Source organism: Copadichromis virginalis, linkage group LG5, assembly GCF_057382275.1.
Source record: "Copadichromis virginalis isolate Kocher_CV1m ecotype Utaka linkage group LG5, C_Virginalis_male_GT1.1, whole genome shotgun sequence".
NCBI classification, from domain to species: Eukaryota; Metazoa; Chordata; class Actinopteri; order Cichliformes; family Cichlidae; genus Copadichromis; species Copadichromis virginalis.
In genome coordinates this window covers 33,749,962-33,766,727 of record NC_140622.1, presented here as the reverse complement: position 1 = coordinate 33,766,727, position 16,766 = coordinate 33,749,962, and the positions used below count along the sequence as shown (strand labels likewise).

At 41.5% G+C, this 16,766-nt stretch overlaps 1 protein-coding gene across 2 annotated transcripts in view; it reads right to left on the bottom strand.

Annotated features, from left to right (window-relative positions):
* The window catches only part of phc2b (polyhomeotic homolog 2b (Drosophila)), a 51,288-nt gene that overhangs the window by 12,440 nt on the left and 22,082 nt on the right, over window positions 1-16,766 (bottom strand). For both annotated transcript variants that reach the window (XM_085457456.1, XM_085457455.1), the window contains exons 8-9: window positions 10,487-10,791; window positions 9,240-9,435 (exon numbers count right to left, since the gene is read on the bottom strand). In XM_085457456.1, coding sequence (XP_085313582.1) covers window positions 9,240-9,435; window positions 10,487-10,791 — 501 coding nt within the window. The remainder of the gene's footprint in view (window positions 1-9,239; window positions 9,436-10,486; window positions 10,792-16,766) is intronic.

Genomic DNA, 16,766 nt, shown 5'->3' with positions numbered 1-16,766 from the left:
TAGTAGTATTATTTGCAACATCGTAAATGTCTGTCTTCATATAACAGCACCGAGGACTAATGCGATTACATTTCGCAATCTCAAATGTCAAATTACGGTCACTTTCAGGCAAATTAGCGCAGTTATATCCACCTGCTCATCTGCCGGCAGACCTAAACGATCCCGCACAGACCTCCTGTAACAGTGCACCAGTCAACATCAACGCAACCACCCCACATCTGTCGCTTGCACCGCCACAAAGACGCTTCGGCTTTTTGTGAAAACCCCCTCCAAAGCGAAAGTAAACACCGCTCCTCTGCGCTTTGTCACCCTAAAATCCGGCTGGATTGAATGAGAAAGCGTTTTCTTACCGCGCAACTTCCGCTCTGCTCAGTCAGAAAGCATGTGCGGTTTGCAGTTTGTTTTTGCTCCGACACGCCAGCCTGCCGCTGTTGTGCGCGACTTTAAGCTGCAGCGCCGCTTCAAGTAAATATCTCCCCGCCTCCCCGTTTCCTCCCACGTTAGTAGCTCTGATCCTCCTCACTCCGCCTGCTGCTGCACAACAACACAAACCAGCACAGAGCCTCCAGCTTCAACCTACTACAGGAAATATCTTCTTTTTGGCACAGACTTCAACCAGTCTCTCACTGAAAATGCAAGCAATCCTCAAATAACCCTGCCACAAAAGGCATGCTTTTCAGCAGGGCTGCAAAGAGGATTTTAGAGTTACACGGGCCATCCAAGTCCCCCAATATACACTCTACCCCCACACACAAAGAAATTCCCCAGAACACATATTGGAATCATCTCCACACTATTTAGACAGTTTGGTCCGCACTTAATTGGGGGAATGCTGGGGGAGCAGCACAGCAAAGAGGGACTCATCCAGGCTGGAGAAACTGATCAGGAAGGCTAGCTCTGTGGTCTGCATGAAGCTGGACACTCTGGTGACAGTGGCAGAGAAAAGGACATTAAAGAAACTGCTGGACATTATGAACAATGCTGGGCATCCTCTGCACACGGCCATAAACAATCAGAAGAGTCTGTTCAGTGACAGGTTGCTTCTCCCCAAGACAAGAACTAACAGACTTAAAAACTCCTTTGTCCCACACGCCATCAGACTGTTTAACTCCTCTCTGGAGGGGAGAGGGAGGGGAAACAGGAGGACAAAGGAGGGGGGAACAACTAAGCTGTAGTGCCTCTTCACCTCACTGCACAATACCTTGTGCAATACTTTTTGTAAATAGTCAACAGTGCAATAAAAATATATATATATATATATATATATATATATATATATATATATATATATATATATATATATATATATATATATATATATATATATATATATATATATATATATATATGTATATATGTGTGTGTGTGTGTGTGTGTGTGTGTGTGTGTGTGTGTGTGTGTGTGTGTATATATATATATATATATATATACACACATAACAATTCTGTAACTTCGGTCGTTGCTGTGCTTTTTTTGGAAGTCGAATTTCCCAGAGGAACCCACCCGAGGGATTAATAAAGTTCTATCTTATCTTATTTTAATGAATTACTTCATAGAAGCAAAACATGGTCTCAAAGCATTCCCCAAATGGCTGTCTAAATATCCTTTATCGCCCCTTTTCGATTAGTACCTACTCAGATCAGCTCGATGCGGGGTACAACTCAACTCATTTTCTATTACAATCGAGTACCACCTAATGTGCTTGGGGTTATTATAGCAACGCAGCCAAGCGTCCTGTGACTTAATTAGTATGTGACACGAACGCCACAACAAAGTGGTGGTTTTGATTTTCGTGAAGGAGACGCCCTCATAACTGATTGCGTGACGCCACTGACAAACCAATAGGTTGCGTGCAGTGTGCTGACATCCCCTCGAATCGTTTGGAACCCCAGCAGAGTAAGTACAAAAACAGTACCTGGTATTATCACCTAAGGTTGGTACTAATGGACAAGGAGCTTATGTGGAACTGTGCATCTCCACCCCACACATTCTAAGGCAATACTTCAGTCTCCTTTGTCAGAGACATACACTTTTTGAAAGTATGTGTTTTACTAAATGACTATGAACGAGACAATAAAGATTAGTGTGTAGGAAACGCATGACGATAGTGTCAAATTGCCCGTCATCAAAGAGAAGGTGCAAGACTTGAAAACTACCACAAAGAAAAAGACAGGTAGAAAAAAGGACCGGTAAACTTCCCATAAGTGAAAGAAACTAAATGAGATGTAAATCCCAGAGCTCCTGCCCAAAGTGAAAAGTGCCAGTGTGCCAGTGAATGGATGCAACCCCAATAAAATCAAAATGATAACTAGAAAAACATTCAATTAAAATAACAATTTTAAAGGTTAAGACTAAAGCAAACCCCAAGTGTCAGGGAAACATTTTAACCATTTATCAACTCAGGGTCATGGTGGGTGTGATGGCAGCAGCCACACAGGGGTAAATTAGTCCATTTTTCACTTTATTATTTTGCTTTGCAGTATTCTTCATTAATATAATTCATTAATCATTTGGTTAAACCTAACACTGGTATTATGAGGCGCGCACATAGTAGCATTGTATGGTTTTTCTAAAATGTTTTGTTATATTAATTATGTTTCTCTTTCTTTGAGTTACCTGGGTTTGGGCGGTGGCTGTTTCCTGTCTGGGCAAAAGGCGTGGCTGAGGACTCTGGGGACAAAATGCCTGCTCAGCAGGACCAACCATGGGCTTACCAGGAGCAGGGGTGTTTTAGGTTTAGTTGGGTTATTCTGTGCTTAGTTAATATTAGTGTGTGTTTTTGTTTTCCCCCCCTATTGTGTTCAAATGGTTTGGCCAAATCATTATAAAAGCTACCCTCATGTGTCTTTTTAATTAGGTCAGTTTGTGAGTTAAGTTGTGTCTCACTTTGTTGTTTAAGTTTTTGGAAATTACTTTTTGTAGAGTTATATTTAGTTGACCTGTTTTATGGGCCTGTTAAGTATGGTTTTGAATTTTGTTAATTTTGGACTTTTTGAGGGTTAAAATAAAGAAAACCCTTTTTGAAGATATTTTTTGCTTGTGTCCTCTTTGCTTTGGCTGCTTGGTCCCTCACAATTGGTGGCAGCAGTGGGATCTGCCAGTTGAGGACACAGTATTTTTTTCTTTGAGGCCTTTTCACCCCCAGAAAAAAAAAAGAAAAATGCATCGTGGAGGAAAGGTGGAAAAGAAGAAAGGAGTAACTGTTCAGAAGGAAGCTGATGCTGAGGAGGAAATTGGAGTCTCTGAAATGGTGGAGAGCACTGAGGTTGAAGAAAGGGAGCCATCTCTGTCAGATCTGATGTCAATATTGCAAGCTCATATGGGTCAACAGGAGGCTCGGGAAGCAAGGCAAGAAGAGGTAACTGCACGACAAGAACAAAAATTCAAAGCATTGCAACATCAGTTTCAGCTTTTACAGTTAGAGGTGCAGTCCCGGACATCACCAGTACCAGAGCTACCATTACCTACCACAGAGTCACCAGAGTCAAGGGAGCTACCTCACATTCCTAGTTCTCCTCAAGCTCAAGCTGAATCCAGTCAGTCATTATCAGGTCAGTTTTCATTGCATGAACCCAGACTGGAAAAGTTGACTGATAGTGATGATATTGAGCATTTTTTGACTACATTTGAACGCATTGCCTTAGCATATCGTTGGGAAAAAACAGACTGGGTTTTTCGATTAATACCACTGCTAACGGGCAAGGCAAGAGGGGCATACGTTCATATGGATATTGATGACTCTCTCAGCTATGACAAAGTTAAAGCTGCAATTTTGTCCAAATATGATGTTAACCCTGAGACCTACAGGCAGCGATTCCGTTCACTGGAAGTCAGGCTTGATGAGAACCCTAAGGAGTTGTATGCTCGACTTAAAGATCTGTACGGGAAATGGATTCAGCCAAAAGGTAAAACGAACCAAGAAATTGGTGAAATAATCATCCTTGAACAATATTTGAGAATGTTGTCCCCTGAGCTACAGGTTTGGATTCGAGAGCACAATCCGTCTTCTGCAGCGAAGGCAGCTGAGCTGGCAGAAGTGTTTGTAGCTGCCAGGAGGAAAGGGCAACCTTGGACCTGTAATGCAAATAAAATGCCAAAGGAAGGCCCCAAATCAGCCCAGATGTATCATCAAAGGCCATTGTCAGCAGAAAAAACTCCTGTGGGTGAGAACCAGTTTGCTGGCAGACCATTAAAAAATTCAAAAAAGATTGTTTGTTACCTCTGTGGGTTAGAGGGCCACACAAAGCCAATGTGCCCAAAAACCTCAGCTAAGATGGTTCAAATGTGTTTCATGCCACGTTCACATGCTGAACATGGGCTCCAGTGTGACCAGACTGTTAAAATGATAAAAATTGAAGCTAATGGAACAACTTTAAGAGCTTTGCTTGATTCTGGCAGTTCTCGTACACTGATACACAGAGATTTTGTGCCCCCCAATATTGTCCGTGTCAGTGATACCATCCCCATTTGTTGTGTGCACGGAGATGAGAAGATGTACTCAACAGCTGACATGTACATTAAAGTGAATGGACAGACTTACCTTTTAAATGTTGGGGTGGTTGATAACCTGCCTTATTCAGCTATTCTGGGACGAGATTTTCCAGTGCTTTTTGATTTGTTGGAGTCAGACCAGAATCATCAATGCAATGTGGCTGTTACTAGAGCCCAAGCTCAAAAATCTAGTGAAACCTCAGAAGTTTTCAGTGCCTTGCCATTTTTTGATGAGGAATGGGAAGTTGCACTTGTGAAGCCTCGGAAAAGTCGCAGACAGAGGAGACAGGAGAAGTTCCAGCATACTATAGTACACCCAGAAATGCATACTGACCCAGACTTGCCTTTGGGACTTCAAATTCCTGGCAATATAATAGAGTTGCAAAAAACTGATCCTAGTTTAGCTTCCTGTTTTCAGCGAGCAATAGACAAGGACCAAGTAGAGGAGGCAGGCATTAACAAAAGTGACTATGTCTTGCAAAATGGCATACTTTACCATCAGATGGGCTCACTTCTGAAGCTAGTGGTCCCCCAAGAGGTTAGAGAAACTGTGCTTAATTTGGGACACTCTATTCCCTGGTCTGGCCACCTTGGTAAGCACAAAACCACAGCTCGTATTAAACAACATTTTTTCTGGCCTGGCCTCCATAGAGATGTAGCCTACTTCTGTAAGAGCTGTCCTCAGTGCCAGATGACATCCTCCAAAGTCCCTTCCAAAGCTCCACTCCAACCACTGCCTATTATTGGTACCCCATTTGAGCGCCTCGGAATGGATATTGTTGGACCTGTTGAGAAGAGTAAGTCAGGGAATCGCTATATGCTTGTAATCACTGATTACGCAACTAAATATCCAGAGGTCTTCCCACTGAAATCCATCAAGGCAAAATCAGTAGCTTTCTGCCTTGTACAGCTCTTCGCAAGAGTAGGGTTCCCACAGGAAATACTGACTGATCAGGGGAGTAACTTTATGTCCAACTTACTAAAACAGGTGTACAAGCTGCTGGGCATTAGAAGCCTGAGGACCACCCCATACCATCCTCAGACTGATGGGCTAACAGAACGGTTCAATCAGACTCTGAAGCAGATGCTCCGGAAGGTGGTAGATAAGAATGGTGCTGATTGGGATCAGTGGCTTCCTTATCTTCTCTTTGCCTACAGGGAAGTGCCACAAGCCTCCACTGGTTTCTCTCCGTTCGAACTTTTGTATGGGTATGAGGTACAAGGACCTCTAGCCCTCCTAAGAAACATCTGGGAGGGAGGCAAGGAAAAGATGGACTCTGTTAACATTGTTTCCTATGTTGTGCAGATGAGGGAGCGACTGCAGAAAATGAGTGAGCTTGCTCAGTCAAATATGACCAAAATCCAGCAGAAGCAGAAGTTTTGGTATGACCGAGCAGCTCGTCAGAGGTCTTTTAGTCCTGGACAAAAGGTGTTGGTGCTCCTCCCCACTGACAACAACAAGCTATTGGCTAAGTGGCAAGGGCCCTTTGAGGTTCAGAAGAAATTGGGGTCCACTACTTACCAAGTGTTCATCCCTGGAAAGCCACGCTCCAGCAGGGTTCTGCACATAAATCTATTGAAGGAATGGGCGCAGCGCCCTGAAAAGACAGCAGAGGTGATGCTCATAAGGGGTGTGCCAGAGGAAGAAGAGGTTGGTGAGCAATACTTGCCTTCTGCTGATGTGGTAGATTTTGACCTTAGTCATCTGCCAGATGATAAACAGCTTCAGGTGAGAGCTGCATGCAACTCTGAGGTGCTTCAAGTGAATCCTGGCCAAACAGATATTGTTGAGCATGACATTGTCATTAAAGAGGGCGTCGCAGTAAAGCGTTTGAGCTACAGGATCCCTGAACGTCTGCTAATATCCCTGAAGAAGGAAGTCGACCTCATGTTGTCCTTGGGGATCATTGAGCCATCAAAGAGTGAGTGGTGTAATCCAGTGGTCCTGGTGCCAAAGAAGGATGAAAGCATGAGGTTCTGTATAGACTTCAGGTACCTAAACTCAATATCACTGTTTGATTCATACCCCACACCACGCATTGATGATTTGCTGGAACGGCTGGGGAAGGCAAAGTACTTGACCACACTTGACCTGTGCAAGGGATATTGGCAGGTGCCACTAACGGAGCGATCAAAGAAGTTGACTGCCTTTCGAACACCTTGGGGTCTCTTCCAATTTACAGTGATGCCATTCGGGCTGCATGGGGCTCCAGCAACCTTTCAGAGATTAATGGACCAAGTACTATGTGGTTTCTCAGATTTTGCATCTGCATATCTTGATGATATTGTCATCTACAGCACCACATGGGAGGAACACTTGGAACATCTGCATGCTGTCTTCGACCGTCTTGGCACTGCTGGGTTGACGGTGAACCCCTCTAAGTGTGTTTTTGCCTCTGCTGAGACTGCGTACCTGGGCCATGTGATCGGGAATGGGGTGATCAAGCCTCAGGTCAGTAAGATCCAAGCCATTGAGTCTTGTCCTCTCCCACAGACAAGGAAGCAACTAAGATCCTTTTTGGGCATGGCAGGCTTTTATCGTCGGTTCATACCACGATTCTCCACCAGGGCAGCTCTACTAACGGACTTGATAGGCATCAAGTGTCCTAATCAGATTAACTGGACAGAGGAGGCTATAGCAGCTTTCAAGGACATCGGTCAATCACTGAGTAGCGAACCAGTTTTGTACAGTCCAGACTTTAATGAGCACTTTTTCCTTCAAACGGATGCATCTCATAGGGGTCTGGGAGCAGTGCTACTTCAAGGTTTGGAAGGAGAACGTCATCCTGTTGCTTATATCAGCCGAAAGCTGTTCCCGAGAGAGGTTCGATATTCAACAGTGGAAAAGGAGGCCCTTGCAATCAAGTGGGCCCTTGATTCCTTCAGGTACTACCTTCTTGGAAGAGAATTCACCCTGGAGACGGATCACAGTGCACTTCAGTGGATGGAAAAGATGAAAGATAAGAACGGAAGGATCACAAGATGGTACCTTGCTCTGCAACCTTTCCGGTTTGTCATCAAGCACATTCCTGGGAAGAACAACGTTACCGCCGACTTCCTCTCTCGCTGTACCAGCGAGAGTCCTGAAGAGGGGGGGTGTGTGATGGCAGCAGCCACACAGGGGTAAATTAGTCCATTTTTCACTTTATTATTTTGCTTTGCAGTATTCTTCATTAATATAATTCATTAATCATTTGGTTAAACCTAACACTGGTATTATGAGGCGCGCACATAGTAGCATTGTATGGTTTTTCTAAAATGTTTTGTTATATTAATTATGTTTCTCTTTCTTTGAGTTACCTGGGTTTGGGCGGTGGCTGTTTCCTGTCTGGGCAAAAGGCGTGGCTGAGGACTCTGGGGACAAAATGCCTGCTCAGCAGGACCAACCATGGGCTTACCAGGAGCAGGGGTGTTTTAGGTTTAGTTGGGTTATTCTGTGCTTAGTTAATATTAGTGTGTGTTTTTGTTTTCCCCCCCTATTGTGTTCAAATGGTTTGGCCAAATCATTATAAAAGCTACCCTCATGTGTCTTTTTAATTAGGTCAGTTTGTGAGTTAAGTTGTGTCTCACTTTGTTGTTTAAGTTTTTGGAAATTACTTTTTGTAGAGTTATATTTAGTTGACCTGTTTTATGGGCCTGTTAAGTATGGTTTTGAATTTTGTTAATTTTGGACTTTTTGAGGGTTAAAATAAAGAAAACCCTTTTTGAAGATATTTTTTGCTTGTGTCCTCTTTGCTTTGGCTGCTTGGTCCCTCACAGTGGGGCTGGAGTCCATCTTAGCAGTCATATGGCAAAAGTTGGTAGGCTACTATGAGGTTAACACAGAGACAGAAAGCCAGCTTGTATTTGTCATTTTGTTAAACTGCTATACTTCAGGTTAGCTGATACTTTAGGACTAAGGCCATAGTTAGTGGGATCTGGTATATTTGTGGTGTAAAAACTTTAGCACACTATACAAATGTAAACACATTTCGATGTCAACTGCTCCCTATTGGCCAGGTGAGTATTACACAACTCGACAGCAGACAGCATGTGCCAAAACAAGGCAGGAGCTTACAGAAGGAGCGGACATTATCAGAAGAGGTTACAATTGAGCACCTTGTTCTACCAGTTTTGATCTTGATTTTATTTGATTGTAAAATTGCTTATAATCTGAATTGTGTGTTAAATTATCTGTAGCATTTAACATTTACCACTGTGTGCCCTTTTCTGCTTACAATTATTAGAATATCCGTTTCCTTCTTGACGGTGTACCTCTTGAAAAAGATTTTTAATCTCAGTGGAACTTAGCAGAATTAAGGATATAATATAAACGTTTTAAAGTTTCTATTATCATTTTGATGTATCAGTTTACCCATAATGAAATCAACAAATGTCTATGTGATGGATGTATGCTGGAAAAGAGTGAAAAACTGGATTCATTATCATACCACCTTTGGCAGAAACCCCCTCTGATTCATAAGATGAGTGGTTAGGGTGAAGTCATGACCACAGATATGGAAAACAATAAGAAGAGCAGTGTGAATGAGCTGATAACACATGTTTTGATGTAAGAACAAAAATGTATCTTCCCTCATTATGCAAGTGAACAGATTAAAGACATCAGATGTGAGATGGCTGAATTGTCGAGGCGCAAATTTGTAGCTAACAGTTGTTTAACTCCTACTAGTAATGTCGTCCCAGAGGCAAGTACATAAATTATGTTCTTAATAAGACTTTCAGCTTAGAAAATCCCACTGAGTCTCTACCTTGCTGCTGAACAGCTGGTGTGGCTAAGTCAACCTTGGACTGCTCTACAGGCTTGGAGGGTTGGGATGGAGAAGCTGCAGGTTGCTGTTGCTGCTGTTGTGGTTGTTGCTGTTGCTGTGTGGATGGGGTCTGACATGTCTCTCTGACTACCAGTGAGGTCGGCTTATCTTTACTGTCCTGAAGTAGTCGGGAGGCCTGGAAAGTGCAGTAGAAACAAACAAAAAGTGTGAGAAGAAGACATCTGAGATAAAACAACAAACATCAGGGACTGAAAAATTGAAATCCATCAGCTTTGGAAAACATTACATGAGGGGGAAAATATAATACTGTGAAGATTCCTGTGTTTTGGGGGTTTTTTCCCTTTGTGTCTCTTAGAGAAGAAATGAAGACTGTGGAACTGCTGTAAAAGTAGTTTTTGTTTAGCTGGTTGCCACTGTCAAAATACCAAATTCCAGAACGTGTACCAGAACTCAAAATACTTTAAACACATTCATTACGCAATTTTGAAAAGGATAGCATTACTCTGAGAGAGATATTTTCCTGTGGTTTCATATCTACAGGTAGGACACAGGTGAAAAGTTCACTTTGGAGAATTGACTTCTTGAATTGACATTTTTCATATTAGAAAAGAAAGTCTCAAAAATTTGAACGCAAATAGCTTTGCACATCTAATCGTGATTTTACTTAAAACAGATGGGTTACATTCATTTCAAGGACATATTTTCACTCCTCAAAATAATCCTCATTTACATTTTGCTGAGATTTGGTGTAGCCCCTAGGTTCAGCTACCACATCCTCTCAGGTTAAAGTCAACTTTTTCAGATGAGCTAGCAGTCAGACATAGTTTAAACAGCAGGTAATTAAGTAAGATCACCATATTAGACACATTTGCTCACCTTGCCATTATAAAGATCCAAAAATGGGAAAAAATGTCTAAAACTGAGCATTTAGAGCAGTTTTAAGTCTGAGTTTGTGACTCACAGGGATTACGCACAGTCATTATTTAAAGTAATGACCACGTTTAATATGAGTGCCCACCACTGTCATTGCAAATAAACAAGAGACAATAAGGTAAAGCATAAGAAGCCTCCTTGAAAAATGATCTGTGGAGTTTTTGACCTGCTATAACCGTTTATTTATGGGTAGGCTGCCCATTTGTGTCAAACTTGCAGCATTTTCACAACCTAGAAAAATCCTGTCTTCAAGCTCTTTTGTGTGTGGCATTAATCTGCGTTTGTGTACGTACCGTTGGCTGGATTTGTAGGTTGATGGCAGTGAGCTGGACAGGCTGAGCTTTGGCATGGTTGAGGGAGGAGTGAAGGGCATGTGGGCTGATAGTGGAGTGGAAGATGGTAGCCTGCTGGCTCGGTGTAGAAGGCTGGTGAGGAGCAGGTTTGGGCAGCACGGGGACAGGATGCTGTGACGGCTGAACGGAGGCCGTCTGCAGCAGCTGGCCCGTCGTCCTTTGGGAACCTTGGCTCTGCTGAACCACAAACTGCTGCTGCTGCTTGTGTTGCTGAACCAGAGAATGCGGCTGAATCTGGGTGTATGCTGGAACGAGAACACAAACACTTATTTCTGAACGTGATTTTATTTCAGCTATGATTATTTGGTAAAACTATTTGGTAAGAAAAAGAACTGTTCATAAATATCCTTACAAAGCAAGTCATTGTCATACAATGAGCATTCTTTATTTCATGCATGCTGACAACTGTCCAAACTCTTGATATCCGGAGAACTGCGCCTCAGGCTCATAAACATTGAAAAATGTAGACGTCTGCACAAAAGAGCTTGTTTTGCAGCGCCTTCACCTGTAAGTCCCTTGTTGACAGGATATAATATTAAGAGCTTGTTGAAAGGTGCATAGAGAGGCCCACTGTTGCAGTGTTGGCCAGACCATTACTCACAAATAGTTTTAAAATGGCTTGTCACCACCTGTCAGTGCTGCTGTGGGTAAAAGGACATCCTGAGCTCATAACTTGCCCCCAAGCCCAAGACACAGCACATCAATCTTGTATTGTGGGAGCATGTGCGAGTGGGAGAGTGTTCTTTGGAAGTAGCCTGAGGCTAGTCTAATATTAGAAATGCCTCAGGAAGAAACATGCAGAGCCAACTATCTATGACACCCTGTATAGAGTTAAGGATGAGTCAGTGGGTACCAGTATCTCACACACCTCCTTGATTTCTAAGAATTTTATCAACAAAGAAAAAAAAATCTGATTACTAAAAATCCCCCCCCAAAATGAAGAGTTATCCCTGAAAACTACTAAACAGCAGGTCCTGCTATATAAGCCATGTGAACCTAGAGGTGCATCTGGTTGTGTTAATAAACATCACAGTAAATCCCAGAGTGGAAAACTGCCAAGTGCATCAGTGTTTGTCTTAGATCCCCCTCGGCCCCTCCCTCCGCCCCCCTGTTCTTTTCGCATTGTTTCGTGTGGGACAGGCTCCATCTGGTTTCCAAGTTTCCCTGTGAGGCAGTAACCACACTGTACCCTGCCGTGGAAAATATAGACATTTCTATCCAGCAGAGTTTGCATGTCATTAGTCCCTTTAATGGTACGAGGACCGCTGAGAAGAGTTTTCATTTTCACATGGTGAGACACAGTGGAACCCACTGACAGAAAATTTGGTTAGCTGTGGCGTCGGTGAAAACCTTCAGTTAATATTTATTATGTTAAGAGAAGGATAAATATAAGATGTGGATGGGTGGATAAAGCCAGCTAGATGCTAACCATTAAAGGGAATTTAAAAAAACAAACTTTAAAAAACAGACCGTGGAAAATTATATCCATCAACTCAACAACTATGCACATGGGTGGGAAAAAGAAATGAGTGGAGACATGCTTTTTTTGTCAACTCAAGCATCACAGCCCCAAAGCCTTTCATTTAAAGCATATTTTTAATGTAAAGAGTCTGCGTGGTAGAAGAGAATAAAAACGTAAAGTTTTGTGTTGGTCATGGACACGGCAAACAAAAGTCCACTCATTCCCATTTTAGCAATCTTAATTTACTAAATAAAGTTTACTCAACTGTCTTCTTGTCTGAGACAGCCAAAATAAATAAGTGTAGAAAAGCAAAGTTAACAGTCTACAACAACTCTACAACAAGTCTCCCAAAAATATCTGATCAGGCCTCCTTTAAGGGTTCATAAAGTGTGAAAACTACAGATAAGCGGAGCACAAGAATAGATCATGAGAGTGTCCTAATCATTAATTGCCATTCAAGCCAGAGCTCTGAATCATGTCCAGTTTTTACAGCCTTCCTGCTGACAAAGACATTACACACTGCCGGCCAAAACCACCCCAAAGATGGTTAAGCCAAGGAGCCACACTGACGCGTTTCTTTAAGTTAAAACAGTAGCTTTTTAAAAACACACACCAAATGTGAAACAATTGAGACAAAGCTGAATGGGAATGGTTTGAGAGTTTAGGTTTTTTTTTTGATGGGTTATTATGCTGTGGTTTTGCTGGTCAGGCCTGTGTGAGGTCAAATTGGGCTGTATTCAGCACATGAGCTAAAATGAGTCTGACACCCCTGCTCTGCATGATGATTGCGAGCATCAAATGCCATAGAAATCCATTTTTTTAAAGACACAAACCCTGTTTTAGTGCAGCCTTATGGTTGCACTAAAATAAAAATAAACCTACTGACTGTGGTGATTCTTAATCTCCTGGATAACATGAACATTTGTTCTGAACTCAAATATTTCTTCAAACTGGATTTTCTACAAAGTGGTAGAATGACGATGATGATAGACATGCTACATAAAATCATACTATGTGTAAATACCAAGTAAATGGACCAGAAAATGAGATTGTTTTGAATTGATTTTAACATCGGACATCTTCCCACAGCAGAAACATGAGTTTGTATGAGCACTGTGGTGTAACATCCACTGATGTTACAAAATAGTGTAATAATTTTAAGACAGCTCTGGCTGTGAAGTCAACCTACTACCTCCAAACACCACAAGTTGTCAAGAAAAGCAAGTTTGTTGCTGCATCTGCTATTTTACAATGTTCATCCAAAGTTATGAGGGAGCCACAGTCTGCTGTTCTTAGTCTTGAATGTAGCAAGAAGGCGGCTACTCAAAGTTAGTGCTTGTTGTTGTTGAGTTCAACTGATCGTTGGGTATTGGAGACTGAGTATAATTCTGTCATTACAAACTGACCATCTTAAGATATAAAACAGTCAGGAAAGGACCAATTACAGTAGCAGAGCCTGCTACATGTATGTCTGTCTTTAACTTGTTGGTTGCCATATTCAATAGTTAACAAATGGTGTGCACATTTACCCATTTTATTAATGATTATTCTATTGTAATGTGATCAAAGAACAAACGGCAGCAGAAAGCTCCCTTGCGGCAGTTAAACTGCGTCAAACTTGCAGTATCAAGAGACTCTCAGCCTTCTGTAAGGGAGGAGGAGGGGGATTTCTGAATCAGTACACACCAGATACAATCAGCCCCTTCGCATGAATCCTGACATCTTTCTCAAGCCTCTAATGAGTAACAGAAAGAGGTCTTGAAAGAAGAGGAAGATTTGGAAATTCGTTTAAATGTTATTCCCCCTCAAGGTCTTAAGATTAAGGACTGGAATTACTCAGGCACCCCACACCAATATATACATACAAATCATATAGTCTACAGTATGCGGAAACCAACTCCCTCCGCCCCCAACGTTGTGAATGTTTGTAGAGTTCTTACTCTGTGTATTGCCGTGCAATGTCCTGAAATTGAGGACAGTATGCATTCCTTCCAGCTTTTGCAGCACCAGGCCCTGGAAAACCCCAGAGTTTCCACATTTTCACTGACTCCTGCTTTGGCTTACCATCTTGAAAAATATTGACCAACAACACCACAGCAACAGTAGACCTTGAGTCACCTTTCCTAATTTTAATACAATTCCAAATAAGGATTGAAGATTGTTTATCAAGGAAAATTAGCTCCATGAATCCGGTTCTCAAATGGCTTCAAAACTTACAGTACAGTAAAGGTTTTATACATAAGTACACCTTAAAAAAAGAAAAAGAAAAAAGTTTTCATCTTTCCAGTTTTTTAGTGCTGATGGGGTTTCCCTGCTGTGGTTTTATAGTGTGGTGCCGGCTCTTTGTTGCTGAGAGAAGGTGATGACAGACATACACTTGCTGCATCAAGCCAGACGGCCTAACATTTGCTTCCTCCTCAATTCCCATGAATGTGAATCTGACAAACTCTCAGCGTAACCACAATTAATCAATTTGTTCTGTGCTGAGTTCGATTTAACACAGATTTGGTAGAAATGAGACACGTCAGGTGTTTGTTTTTTCTTAAGATTCTATTTGTGGCGATAACAAGGGCACACGAATAGGAGTCTTTTGATGGGAGGTGCACGTCCGTTTTGTTAAATGAATTATAGAGTAATACAATATATACTTTGTGACTATAATTGGCACAAATGAGCTGACACTTTTGTGAGTGGATCTATTCCAACTGCATCTTTTAGTCTTTGTCACACATGAAACTCTTTTCCGGCCTGCTGCAGGTTCTGGTTGGAGTGGCCCTCCAGAGCAGGAAGAGGACTCAAAACCTGGAGTTTGTCTGACTGTGAGATACAGCTGACAGGTGGACTACCTCCACAAGAGCAAAATGGGTGAAAGGCTGGAATGAAGACCATAGAGGACCAGAGCAAGCTGCTAAGCTTGTGTAACCTAAAGTTTATGTTTGGGTAATACATACTAACACATGCTGCGCACACCAACCATTTAACTGCATCTATTATCTCTTTCTTTTTCACTTTGGGAGGCTGTAAGGCATCCTTCACATGAATTATTAACCCTACTTATTAGGGCTGAGCCATATTATACCGTTCACGGTAATACCGGTATAATGTTGGGCAACGATAAGAAAATGAAATATCGCGATAGAATATGGGTCAAACGCGCATGTGCAGTGCCTTTGTTTTCATACGCATATGGCGGCGACGGCGAATGAGAAGGGCGAAAGCGGATCGTTGAATGAAACGGATGAACCAGAATTGGTTTGTAAAAAATGCTGCAACTTCAGTGGTGTGGAACTGGGTTAGCTTTCGTCTGTCAGATACACAACAAAGCACTATTTTTGGTAGTGGGCCGTCGTTTTTTGGAAAATACGGCACACTTAAAATCAATCCTTTGATTTTTCTGGAAATCGACAGTGCCCCTTATAATCCTGTGAGCCTTATGTATGAATTCTGGTTGTGTTTACTGACTTCGAAACGACTTTATGTGGTACACGGCGCTCGAAAATCTGTCAAATGTTTTAGTACGACTTTGCTAAGCTACGAACCCGCACCGCTTGATGGATTGTCGGAGCATTACGGCTATATTAGGCAGGAGCCTCGCGGAGTGATATGTACTGCGCTTCAACATAACATTACCGTATTGTGTGTGTATAACCTCTTTTTAAGTTTTGTGTATATTATACATGGTTATGCTGAGGATATGTCGGCCAGTTTCCACTGGAAATGCCTTTTGGTTAAACTGTCAGCAAGGAATTTGCATTTGCACTGTTACATTTTTATATAACTTTAACGCACATAAAAAAAAACTAAAAAAAAAAAAAAAAAACAGCTGCTTGTTTAAGTGAAAATACATTGATTTTTTTTTGCACTAATAAAGTTGTGGAGTTGTAAAGTATTTTGTTTAGTGTCAAGTATATCGTTATCACAAATTTTCAAATGTATATCGTGATAAATATTTTTGGTCATATTACCCTGCTCTACTACTTATGAATCCATTTATCAATCTGAAATTATGATGGATATTTTTCACCACTTGTTTGGCCGGGAGTGTCCTGTTTAAAACAAAAATCACTGCAAATATGCAATATTGTATGTACTGTATTCTTTTTTGAAATATAAAAAAATAATTAAAGCAAGGTTATTGATGTAATTATTCCTTTTACTTGTGCAAAAAACATAATTACCATATTACACTTCTAAACACTTCTAAAGTCTGCAAGCCTCCTGCATAAATTCACCACCCATTTTGTTAGGTGAATTTAGGCTAAACGTCTAATATCAGTCAATGTCTGTGTAGTAACTAGCAACAAAGTTAGTAACATTGCAACATTATAGGTGGTTCATTTGCCAAGTGAAACTATTAATAATTGATATCATGAATGTGGACTGTGCAAAACCACTAGCTGAGTTCATATCTAAATTTTCCTGGTGCGTAATAGCAATGAGCTACTTTTGAAATGCAACAGTTAAGTGTCATAATTTTATTAAGACTAAAATCACTAAAATTGCTGATCAATTACATAAAATGCTAAGTAGCAATTACCTCTACAATCTTTCATGAACCAAAACCATCCTCAGGGGGTGAAATTACCCACCAACAACATGAAGCAAAATCTCTGGTTTCCTGCAGCTAAAAATAATGGCTGCTCCCTTCTATTACCAATTTTACCCTCTAAAGCAAAGTGCATCTTGACCCAGCCACAGTCAAGTTGAATCCAAACTTTTATCCTAATCCGAATCCCATCAGCCAGCCACGCTGTCTCT